The sequence below is a fragment of the Musca autumnalis genome, unplaced genomic scaffold, assembly GCF_047663935.1.
Source record: "Musca autumnalis isolate F117 unplaced genomic scaffold, ASM4766393v1 scaffold_5, whole genome shotgun sequence".
NCBI classification, from domain to species: Eukaryota; Metazoa; Arthropoda; class Insecta; order Diptera; family Muscidae; genus Musca; species Musca autumnalis.
In genome coordinates, this window is record NW_027412088.1 from 50,826,675 (window position 1) to 50,839,520 (window position 12,846).

A 12,846-nucleotide genomic window follows, 5' to 3' on the forward strand; every position below is an offset into this window, starting at 1 on the left:
ACAAATCATACAAAACGTCAAATTTGCTCACAATAATGCATTACTGTGAATTGCTTGTTTACATTTTGTATGTGATTTTATTCACAATAATGCATTTTGACAACTGGTATGAAGATCAGCTGTTTTTGCCGCTGTACCTGTATTATTGTGCCGTGGTGGGGACTATGACTGAAATAACAGGGCCCAGCAAAAACAGCTGATCATAACATTTACATTAGCATTTGTGAACATAGTCAGTAGTCACACGTTCAAATCAAATATATGTATATATTTTTCTCCGGGACCAAATCGGAAATAAACTTCATCTTTCAGAAAAATATATTTTATATATTCACTGATATGATTCCAGATACAAATAGAAATATAAATTCACCTCCTTACAACTTTTCTAAACTAATTATTTTTAAAATTCTCCCTATTTTTTCCAGATACATTTGGTTGATGAATTCGATATTTTACAAATAGTCGGCGAAGGATGGTTTGGCAAAATTCTTCTGGTCGAACATCGAGCATCCCATACGGAAATGGTTCTAAAGGCAGTACCGAAACCCTATGTCTCGCTAAATGATTTCTATCGTGAATTTCATTATGGTCTTCATTTGGGAATACATCGAAATATTGTGACAACCTATGATGTGGCATTCGAGACGGCAGGATTTTATGTTTTTACTCAAGAGTATGCGCCGTTGGGTAAGTTAAAATCTTAATCGTCATTTATATTAAGCTTAAATGCACTGGATTTGCTAAGTCAAGCATACTTTAAACGTACTGTTAGTATTACTAAATGGTTTATGTCGATTTATTTGATGTTAAATGCTTAAAAACAACTGTCAAATAAGATTATAGCCAACATTTCTTTAAATCAGACCAAACTTCAAAAGTAGTTTATGTTTCATTTATGTGATTTCAAACACAATGTTGACATCCAAATCGTTTTTACATATACTATTTCCAGTAGATTTGCATCGTCAGCTTCAATGAGTGTATGTCAAATAAACTAAAATTTATTTCGTAAATGTAAACGTACTCTTAGTATTTAACAGGTCACATAATAGCTCTGTTCCTTTACGTGCAAGAATCTTCAAGTTTTACTACTTTTTACTCGAAAAGCGTTCCTTTACTTCAGACACAATACAATTCATATGGAAGCAGATTACAACTTTTGCTACTTTTGCTGGTTTTACCATTTTCAAAAGTAAAGGAACAGACCAATAGAGTTGTATAGTTCATGAACGAACTAGTTCAATTGAACGATTCATTGAAAAGAGCGTATGAACTAGATCAGTCGATATAGTTCATTATAGTTCAATAGTTCACTGAACTATAATTAGTCGGCGACCGTACGATCAACGAACGAACGATTCACAATCTAGTTCAACATGTGGTTCACATATGCATAAAGTTACGCCGTCGTCAGTGTTAAGTGATGCCCTCGTAATGTGATGAGTTTGTTTACGTTTTGGATCAAGGTACAATGAATAAGTCTGTCTGGTTACTTTCCCAGCAAGAATTGTCCAGCAAGAACTTTCCCAGAGAGTAAGGGGTTTTTATTCTCTTTTGCTAGAAAATTGTAAAAAGTAAACAGACACCTTCCCAGCAAAAACCAGCAAGCAATCAGCTGACTTGCCAAAACAGAACAATTTGTCCGCCAACAAAGGAAGCAAACACGTTGTATTTTATTAAAAATAAAAAAGAAAATGAAACAAAAAAGTATTTTTCCACTTTACAAATTTGTTTTCCATAAAACAATACAATTAGACTATGTTATTTCCACAATAAAATTGTTTTTAATGTTCACAAGCATAAATCAACAAAAAACTAAAAACGGCTGATTGATTGTTTTCAGGAAGAAGAAGAGCTTGCAAGTGCTTGCTAGAAGAAATTTGTCCAGCAAGAATTTGCAAGCTCTCAGTGAAAGAACTGTCAAAATGTCTCTCTCAAATCGCTCTCTTTTGCTGGTTTTTTTTGTGTTAACAGACGACTTCCAGCAACAATTGGTACAAATTGTTACAAATTTTAGGGTAACCAGACACATCTATTGTTTCCCTGCCAGCAATTGGAAGTGAGTTTCGCACTCCCTCGCCTTCCCAAGTCAGGCAACAAAACATCACATTTTTAAAATGACAAAATTAATGTAGGCCGAAATTACAAAGAATAATTTTCTCTAAAAGAAAAGAAGAATAAATAAAAATAAAAAAAATAAATAAAAAATTTTAAATAAAAATAAATAGAAAAAAAATATTTTTTTTTATTTTTAGAACTATCGCGGAAATGATCTTCTAGAAGTGTCGCTGGAGTGAATTCCAAGACGACACGCCGGCGTGGTTCATTTCTTCACATCGGAGGTCACTTTAGGGTGACTTCTGCGATTATCGCGGCGACTGTTTTCATCGCCCTGGGCGACACGCCTAAGTCACTTCCGCGATAGTTTTTGCTTGCAGGGTTGTTTCCATTTGGTGTATGTATGCGTTTGATTGAACGATTATGATCCGAATGAATGAACTGGATAGTGAACTATGAACTAGATTACTGAACTAGTTCAGTTAAAAGAGCTGAACTATTGAACTATATCTTTCAAATGAACTAGATTGTACAACTCTAGTCACATAAAGGGTACAACAACTCTCTTTTGAGAGAAATTATTTCACATTAGGTATGTTCGATAACACAAAAGTTTGTACAAATTTTTACAATATGCTGTTCGATAACAAACTTGTCCAATAAAATAGAAATGAGAAGTAGTTTCAAGTACTTGCAAGAACTTGCAAATACTTTTTCTTGCGAAGTTATCGAACTGACCTAATAACAGCTAATTAGACGGATTGAAATGAATCAGCTGACCGTTTTACGCCACCAATTTAATGTGGGGTAAAAGGCCAGATGAGTTCATCCATGGCACAATAATAAGGTACAGCGCCAAAAACCGCTGATTTTCAGATTAGTTGTCAAATTGCATTATTGTGAATAAAATATCATACAAAATGTAAACAAGCAATTCACAGCAATGCATTATTATGATCAAATTTGGCGTTTGCTATGATTTGATGTAACTCCTTCTTATTCCACCATGAGTTCACCCCAGCTGTCAAATTCATTGTATTTGTGAATAAATCGTATTAAATAGACCTTGGTAAACGTAGTCTTAATAGCACATTTACATTATTGAAGATTAACCTATTGTATTTAATAGAATCAGTGCGTTAATCTTAACATATATTTCTGAATTATTACACACTTCTTTCTTCGTACTAAAACAATTTTCTCTCTTTCGAACAGGTGATTTAACCTCAAATGTTACCGATACTGGTGTCGGTGAGGTCTATAGCAAACGTGTTGCTAAACAAATTGGTTCCGCATTAGATTATATGCATTCAAAGTAGGTATAATTTTTTTTTTCTTATTATTATTGGTCATATTGAATGTTGTTGTTTTTGTTTTAACATTGCAGAGACATTGTACATCGTGATGTAAAACTAGATAATGTGCTAATATACCGTTCCGATTTTACCCGTGTTAAGTTATGTGATTTTGGTGAATCATTTCAAGCAGGCACCCTTGTCGAAAGACGCAACGAATGGCTACCCTACAGTCCACCAGAAGTATTAGAAATTAAACCCGAAGGAACATATAAGTAAGTATTGTAGAGTAAGTTGGATCAAAGATTAATAAGTAAAAACGCGTTAAGTTCACCGAACTTTTAATACGCCACCTCAGCCATGAAATTTTCATTGTTTTTTACATATGGGTTGTCACTTTTTATATACAAAATGTATACGCAAAGTGACAACACATATGTAAAATAACATACCGTGTAAAGTACCCATTATATGGATTAATTAATTTTCTGTCTGTTAAGGCCGCGGCACATTTTCAACGCGCAACGCGTCACACAACAGACCGTATGTGCCGGGGCCTTTAAGGGCTCTGCACATACGATCCGTTGAGCGTCGCGTTACAACAATCACATGAAAACTTCAAGAACAAACTTGGCACCACTTACACATTTTTCATATGGTACATTCGAGCTTCGTTCCAGAACTAAAAAGTTTTTACACATTTAACACATTTTGAACATTTTTCCCCGAAATGCATTCCCGTACACCAAAAAAGTTGCAAAATGTTCACTTCTCTTTGAACAAAAATGGCGCTGAATGGCTTTCCCTTTAGAAACTTTTTACACGACAAATTTGAGCGAGCAAAAATGTGCAACATGTTTGCCGGCTTCCGATTGGCTGACACGCCGACTTTGATATTTGTTCCAGATTTTTTGACGGTTCTGCCATTTTTCCGTTCCCGTACATTTTGAAAAAATGTGTGCGTTGAACTCATTTTTGACAGTTTTCTCTTTTGAACATTTTACCATTAAAAAAGTACTGGAACGAAGCTTCGGTCTGTTGAGCGTCGCTTTAAGGTGGAATTAGACGTAACATAACCATAAAACCATACGGCCATATCAATCAATTCGATTAGTAGTAACATAACATAATGGCATAGCCATAACCATAAGATACCAATTGGGTTTGGTTTTCTATGGTTATGGTGTTATGGCTATGTCACGTCTAATTCTACCTTTACGCGTCAAAAACAACAATCGCATGAAAAATATATAAGTGATGCCAAGTTTGTTCTTGACATTTTCATGTGATTGTTTTAACGCGGCACTTAACGGACCGTAGTTGCCGAGGCCTTTACAAAAGCAATACCCACAATTTTAGGTGAAGAAGTTATTTGACTACTGGGAAACCCAAATACCCAATTTTAGCTAATTCGGTCAGCTAAAAATTTGAAAATACAGTATGTTAACAATTTTTGTTGGAGAAGTTTTGTGACCATTAGGTAGCTACTATTTTCAAAATATATAAAATCGGGACGTACCGTTAAATGAGAGCTATAAAAAGAAGTTTTGTGACCACTAAGGACCTAAAATATCAAATTATAAAATCAAGAGGTACCTTTATGTGGAGACTATACCAAAACATGAACCTATATTGGTTTTTGGTGGAGAAGTTTTGTGACCCAAATATCAAATTATAGGTAGTTCGGTCAAAAAATTTAGATAATATCTTCAAAAAAAAAAAAAAAATAATAAATAAATAAATAAAATCAGGAGGTACCGTCATATGGGGGTTATACCAGAACCTGGAAAAGTTTTTTGACCACTGGGAACCTCAAATGTCAAATTGCAGGTAGTTCGGTAGCCAATATTCGAAACTGATGTGCCCTTCGATATCAGGCTAACCAGGAACCTCACTATATCAGCGTTTGTATGCATCTCATGAGTTGCTCTGGACTGTTCATGTGAAGTACTGCGACTATGTTTCTGCATACTGCGAGAACAAAGCCCCCAGCACTTTACATCAGCCATTGATGTTCCAATCCCTGAAAATGCATCCTTTTTACTAGGGATACGTAAAATCAACTATTGACTGTGCGAAAACCGAAAAATCGATTATTCTTAGTCGACTTTCGGAAGACGGAAACCATTAGTCGTAGTCTATTATTATTCGTAGTCGGCTATTAATCTTGGTCGACTATTAGTTGATTATTGGGTGTTCTAAAACCGCATAATTGACGGTACTTTTTTTATACATATAACCATCACGGATCGCATAAACGAAAATGGTCGATCATAATCGGTTTTCGGCGGTTAACGATTACTCGAAAGTCGACTTTTAGAACACTCTCAAATAATCGTCTAACCCATGGTAGAACAAGAAAAGGTAGCAGCAATACCCAGCTGACTGAACTGGGTTGTAGTGTTAGTGTCAAATTCCATTCGATATTTTATGTATTTATTTCTATTTTCGATGTATATTAGGGATATATATTTTTGAAGAACAAATTTATTCACCAGAAAAAAAACTATTTCCCATAAAGACGGCTTCATATCATTGACATGTAACCTCCTCCAGGTCCGAACGACATGCCGCACACTAAAACACCGCTTATAGAGGCGGTACAATATTTGTTAATATGTGTGGTATTTTGTTTTGAAAAGAATAAAGCCCTAATAAACATGTGCTTTTTTGTTTTCAAAAGCAAATGATTGAAACAGCTTCTCTTTTTTCAATGAATTACCAGCGACCCGAAACATTTTTGCAAGTATTCTACTTTCTGCGAGAAATTATGCATTTAGTGGAATGATATGGAAACATTCAAATTGAAAATCTAACGAGTTTTCATTCATGTTTTCCAAAATATTCAATCAAATGTGAAAAATTATTAGTTTTTTAAATTCCAATAATTTATAGACATTTCCTTGTTTTGTTTACATTTACGTTGACACTAAGGTTTACAAACAAAAACAAATTCCTTTGTGGTTGTTGTTCGAGTTGTATTTGTTGTAGTATTAACTTTACCTTGTATTTGTTCTACCATGCGTCTAACCGAAAATCGAGTTTTAAATTTTTCACGAAAACCGAATAATCGAAAAACCGATTATTGCAATTCACTGCGTATCCCTACTTTTTACAATTTAAATGCATAGGAATCCGAGGTAAGATGGATTTTTTGAAGCGGACAAATATAACGGTCGCGGCGGTGCAGAAAATAAAGCTCTAAAACAAAAGCAGCTTATAGATTTGTGATGGATACAAAGTACTGAAGAAAGATCGAAGCAGAAGTGAAGGTGGGGATTGGCTTTCCTATTTCACCAGTCTGTTCAATACAGACCTATCTCGCTTGAGCATGATTCTAATGAACCGTACATGGAATATATGGGGGTAACAGTTAGGGCTGGAATTGTCGAGGTAGAGTTGCGTAACGTATACTTCCCGCCGATAAATGACTGTACTCCAGATTATGGGACCAAAATTAGCCCGCATTTGGAAGGTCATAATCGTCTTGTCTTGGGGGACCAATCAGGAGTTGTGGCATTCGGTCCTTGGAAATGGTCAGAGGAGTATTGAGCTAGCTGAGCAGATGTATAGCTCTATATTTTACTCGGTCAATAAGGACGCCACTTCCAGAAATAGCAGAGAGTGTCTCAGGTCGCCAGATATAACCACCGTATCGCCTAGTCTGATAAACAACGTCACCTGACAACCCGTCGTTTCTCTTGGGTTAGGCCGTCTCCCCATAATTGTCCCAATCAGGAGCCCGTTCGATATCTTCACATCTAAACGCCGCACTTTCATCAATTGTGGGAACGCTAATTGTGCTGGTTTCAGAGAATTCACTAATCACCGCTTCAGAGATCTGTCCAACTCTTCTGATGTTCGGGTAGCAGAAACGAAAGTTGGAATATTGGAGCCGGAATTTGTGAATTGTGGGCAACGGTTAAGTCATTCTCAAACCCTGGAAAGAAGGAAGTTACGCTACAGTAAGCGAATTCAATCGCCTGTTTATCAAGTATATCGAAGATAAAACTATTACCTCGCATTAACTCTTTTCCTGCTGAGGAGGAGCCACCACAATTTACATATGTATGGATGTTGCGAATGTCATTAGGAACGCTGAATCCCCCAATGAGTTGGGCTCTGATGGAATCTCCAGTTGGATGAGTTCGATGAGGCTTAACTCCTCCTCAGCAACAGAAACGGTTATCCAGTTGCCGATCATCAGCATGAGCGCTGCACGCCATCTCCAAACATATTACTCGAGATCTCAACCAGAGGAAGCCATGTGATAGAACAGTGATGGTGGCTTCGATATTATCAGGCACTCCACGCTGTTTGAGGACATTGATCAGACTTCACTAAGGCGAAGTTTGAAACTTTGGATAATCAACTATATGTATGGACGCCAGTCGCACGTGGAATTCGGGAACAAGAAGTCCAAGCCCCGTAGAGTGAGGCAGGGAAATCTCCAAGGTGGGGGTGACATATCTGTAACTGTTTAACCTCTACCTCTCCTGTATACCACCCCCTCCAGATAGCATTGAGATCGTAACGTATGCGGATAATTGTACAATCTTGGCGTCAGATACCTTCCCTGATATCATTTTTGAAAGGCTGAATGTGTATTTGTCTGGTCTCACCACCTTTTTCCGGCCACCAACTGAGCTGAGATGTAGGGGATGTAGGAGCAAGGTCCTCAAGTCCCTAGCAGGCAGCACTTGGGGTGCAGATAAAAAATCTTGTTGACCACATACATATAACCCGATGGGTCGGTCTGTAGACAAATAGTCAAACCTCCTCCTCCTAATTTCATGAGACTACAAAGATCCTTCCAGTACATAAACACAATGACATTCTCTTGTAGCCTTACTTGTTCGGGTCTTACTGTGAGAGCATCCTAATCACCTTGCGATGGACATGTTAGGATGTATTTCCATGATCTAGCGAGAGGGAGGTGCAACGTTACAAGAGAGAATCCATTGGATCAACAAGCCTATCAAGCAGGTTTAAATAGCATTCACACAGATTAAATCGCAGATGCCATAAACAATTATCACGTGAATGCGGTCCGCGGACAACATCCCTCATCTATCGCAGCTGAGGAGCATCAGCTGGCACAACAAACTAGAGTAGTTTTGGCTTAACTACGCTGGTGAAGGTGTCTAAATTCCTATAGGGCAAGGATCGATGACGCCGTACTAAACATCTGCCCGGTATGCGGCACAGGCCCGCACGACACACTACAACTTTTTAACTGCCCTGCTAAACCTACTCAACTAACTCTATTAACTTTGTGGCTACAACCCATCGAAGCAGTCACATTCCTGTAGTGGAATTCTGTAACACATTTTTTGAGTTACCGACAAATATCGGTAAAATTAAAATGTTTATAATTTAGGTAATTAACGAAATTTTTCGGTAAGTTAACAACCAAAATAAAGCTGTTGCTAAATTCTACCGATAGCAACAGTGCTGTCAACTTTTATTTATACTTTTCGTTCATAATTTTGCGTTTTAATGTTACCGATTTTTGTCGGTAACTCAAAAAATGAGTTACAGAATTCCACTACTGGAACAGAAAAACGAGACGAACAAACACATCATATACAACAACAACTGATACAACCTTTAGGATCAGCCTTGTCTACGATTGCAACCCTCAGATCATCCGGGACCACTAGTCGCACAGATTTGTCAATGTGCTTCAGGTTATACGAGCAAGGTTCCTACGAAGAACTGAGTTTCCCACCAACCTGTTGTAACGTGGCACTCAACGGACCGTATGGGCCGAGGCCTTTTACGTTGTTCGGCTTAGCAGTCATACAGCGTTGCTGCAAATATGTCCTGTATGATCGGAGTTTAGTCTCTTCCGTTGTCATCTTCTCACTCTTTCATTGTCCACTTCTTCGTCTAATGTCTTTTTTAGCTTCTTCGCAGTATTTCTAGAAGACTTTGACACATTGGTCTGTGACTTTACAGGTTGCGAGGTATTGTATTTTTATTCAAAGATATGATAAAATTGAAATGGTCAGAGAGGCCTACAGATTTAAAAAAACGAGATATCTCCTCTTAACTTTTGAGCAAACAAAATTGAGACCTAACCTAAAAACAAAATTTATTTTTTCATATCATTTCCAGAGCTGATCCCAGTCATGATGTTTGGCAATTTGGCATTGTCATATTTGTGTGCCTCACCGGATGTTTGCCATGGCAAAAGGCAGCATCCGATGATCCGCGTTACATGCGATATTTAATATGGCAAAACAGTATGATGCTGGCAATGAGACGAACTCCCAAACTGTTCAAGCTGCTCACATCAAGGGCACAACGTATGTTCAAGAGATTCCTAGAGCCCCGAGCAGATCGTAGGCCGAAAAATCTAACGGACTTAACAAAATTCTTGGATGATCGTTGGTTGGCCAAAACTGCGGAAAAAGAAATGGCTGAATATGAAACGGATGAATTGTGTCCCTCGATGTATTCCTTTCACAGCAGTCCGGATGAAAAGAATCGTTTGCTCTACAATTTGGCCGATTGTGGCATAGAGACCAATGTTGATAGGCACATTAAGAAGATAAGGATAAAGGAATGGATCGAATCATCGGTTATTACCGAAGAAGATGAGGTAAGTGACGATGATAAAGAAGCATGGAAGGGAAAAAGAAAGAAATTTATTTTTTTGTTTTATTTATTTTAGGAGGAACTGGACGAAACGAATTCAGCATCATCACCCTCATCATCGGTTTCCCGCGAACCGGTACGAGGCCACATTTCTTCGTTGCGTTCTTCCTCCACCGAACAATCCAAGGAAATTAAGACAACCCTTAAGGATGCCAATCAAAAGCACTTCGATCCTCGTACAGGTGCTGTCCAGGTGGGACCCAGTGAAATGGGTACGGCCCAGTTTGGCCAACGTGGCAAATCAGATAGTCCCTCATCCATGGCCAGCAATCTATCAACCATGATGAATAATGACAGTTTGGCCGGTAGTTTGGTAACTCTAGGGTCAAGGGCCGATTTAATTTCAAGCAGTTTGGAAATTTATAATTCCACCAATACCGATTTAAGTCGCTTGGCTGATCTTAGCCAGAGTTATGATCAGCTAAGTGATTCGAATGAAAATTATACAACTAATTTTGCACCCACCCCTCCCACAAAGAATTCGATAGGTGTTGGCACAACCAAGCCATTGGGTGGCAATAAAAGTATTTTACAACGTTCGAAATCGGATTCACTGAAAAATGCTCTCTTTGCCAGTACCCCAGCATTGGACAGCAGCAAACAATGGCAAGCGGCACCACCGTTACAGCCATTGCAACCTCAAAATAATATTAACAATAAATCGGTGACATTTTCGGGACTGGCCAATTCTTTGCAAACTATGGCTCCTTTGCTTATGACCGGCATGGCGCCCAATTCAAATGACAGCAACAAACAGACACAGAATACAAATCCAGCACAACAACAGCAGCTGCAGCAACAACAACAGAAAAATCAATCCATATTCTATGAATCCCAAATCAAAGATAGTGCCTATGGCTCAACAGAAATGCATGAATCCCAATGGACCACCAATACAACGACCATGTCAAATGGTAATATGCAGAATATGCAACCCCTGATGAATGGCAACAAATCGCCACAAAATGGTACCACACAAATGGCTAATAGCCCCATAACAACTGTGCGCACACAAAGTTCCCAAGGCCAGAGAACCTATACCGGAGTAAAAACAACGAGCATGAAAGACACCGCATATGATCGCATCAATCCGAACAACTTCAAAAAGAGAAGATGAGTTTTGATTTAGTAATGAGAAGGCGTTTTTCACTTTTCCTTTTAAATTATTTGTACTGCTCTTTTTTCGCTTAAATCAAAACTTATTTGTCGTCTGATATTTATAAACAATTTTAATATTATTATTTGTAATTTTTAAATTATTTTTATTGTTAGTTGTAATAAATAAAAATATATAATAAAATAATTAGATTATAGTTGTTTATATATTTTTTGTTATATGGGCATGTACTGCGGCGTAATTTTTTCTCGATAGCTACCGAAAATACCTAATCCAGACTCTTTTGGTTCGTGCCAAGGCGGAGGCCAAATCCACATCAACACACTCAAACTTCGGTGAGATGCAATAGATGTGGCTAGTGGGAGCATCTCAGGTTTTGCTCTAGGCTCGTCAATGTGTCAATAGCTCTACGTTTTGAATGGTCAATGAGGACGCCTCTACCAAAATTAGCGGAGAGTGTCACATTTCGCCAGATAAAATATCGTGTCACCTGATCTGACAAATAACGTCATCTGGCATAATTGTCTCCATCAGCACACCGCCCGATTTCATTACCTCTGAACGCCATACTTGAATCAATCATGAGAAAGCTAATTGGTCTAGTTTCAAAGAGTTCACTAATCACCGCTTCAGAGATCTGCCCAATCGTTCTGATGTTCTGGTAGCAGAAAGGACGTTACGAGACATCATCTATGCGGCAGCCGCTCTACATATACCTGCTGATCGAATATCCGAAGTGAGATCAAATTTCCCAGCAGAGTCGACGGGACTAGCAAATAAGGTGATGAGCTTCATCTAGCAAACCCTAGTGACCCCAGAGTTAGGGAGCTAACACTGGAAGTTAATAGGTTGGACGGTGATCATAAGCGAAACAAGTGGCTAAATCATCTGAAGAGTTGCAACATTGGAGCTGGAATAAGTGAATTGTGGACAACCCTCGAACCTCGCCCTCGAATCCTGGAAAGAAGGAAGACAAGACATCAGTCACGTTTGGCGACGTTACGCTGGCTGATCCGAAGGGCTGTGCAAGTTTTTTAAAACGGCAGTTTGTCCAGCACCTCGAAAGTGAAAGGGCGAAGAGAAAAGTACAAGATCGCATTACATCTTTTCCTGCCGAGGAGGAACCACCACAATTTATGAATGATGTTGCGAATGTCATCAAGAGCGCTAAATCATGCAAAGCATTGAGCCCAGATGGAAACTACATGGTAATGCTGAACGGCTGGATGAGCGGGGAGTTGAGTATCTCACCCCAATTTTCTCAAGCTGTCGCTAGCCACCCACATCGTTTCCCAAGTCAACAAAGGTGAATCGTACAGACCGATTTCTCTTTTGCCGCCCGTAGCAAAGACTCATCCCCAGTGTTAGAAATAGCTAACCAGTTGCCGATCATCAGCATGGATCCCGCAAGCAGTACAGCACGACAACAGCGCTGCACGCCATCGCCACACACATTTGTCGAGGATTCAATCAGGAAAAGCCGTGTGATAGACCAGGGATGGTGGCGCTTAAAGCTGAAAACACATCCAACGTTTGAGTAATGCTTTGTGTCAGTTCTGGTAGAGGAATAAAGAAAATTTGAAACTTGGCAGCACTTTTTCTTTTATTCTTCTACCAGAAATGACACAAAACATTACTTAAACGTTGGATGTGTTTTCAGTTTAACTTATCAAAAGCCTTTGATACTGTCAGGCACTCCACACTGTTTGA

The 12,846-nt window shown here is 38.5% G+C and overlaps 1 protein-coding gene across 4 annotated transcripts in view; it reads left to right on the forward strand.

Moving 5' to 3' along the window:
• LOC141387176 (uncharacterized) overlaps positions 1-11,319 on the forward strand; it is a 51,118-nt gene extending 39,799 nt beyond the window's left edge. For all 4 annotated transcript variants that reach the window (XM_073956432.1, XM_073956435.1, XM_073956433.1 and 1 more), the window contains exons 3-7: positions 429-690; positions 3,277-3,376; positions 3,449-3,631; positions 9,477-9,963; positions 10,036-11,319. In XM_073956432.1, the coding sequence (XP_073812533.1) occupies positions 429-690; positions 3,277-3,376; positions 3,449-3,631; positions 9,477-9,963; positions 10,036-11,136 (2,133 nt within the window). In that variant the 3' untranslated portion in view covers positions 11,137-11,319. The remainder of the gene's footprint in view (positions 1-428; positions 691-3,276; positions 3,377-3,448; positions 3,632-9,476; positions 9,964-10,035) is intronic.
• The last annotated feature ends 1,527 nt before the right edge of the window (positions 11,320-12,846 follow it).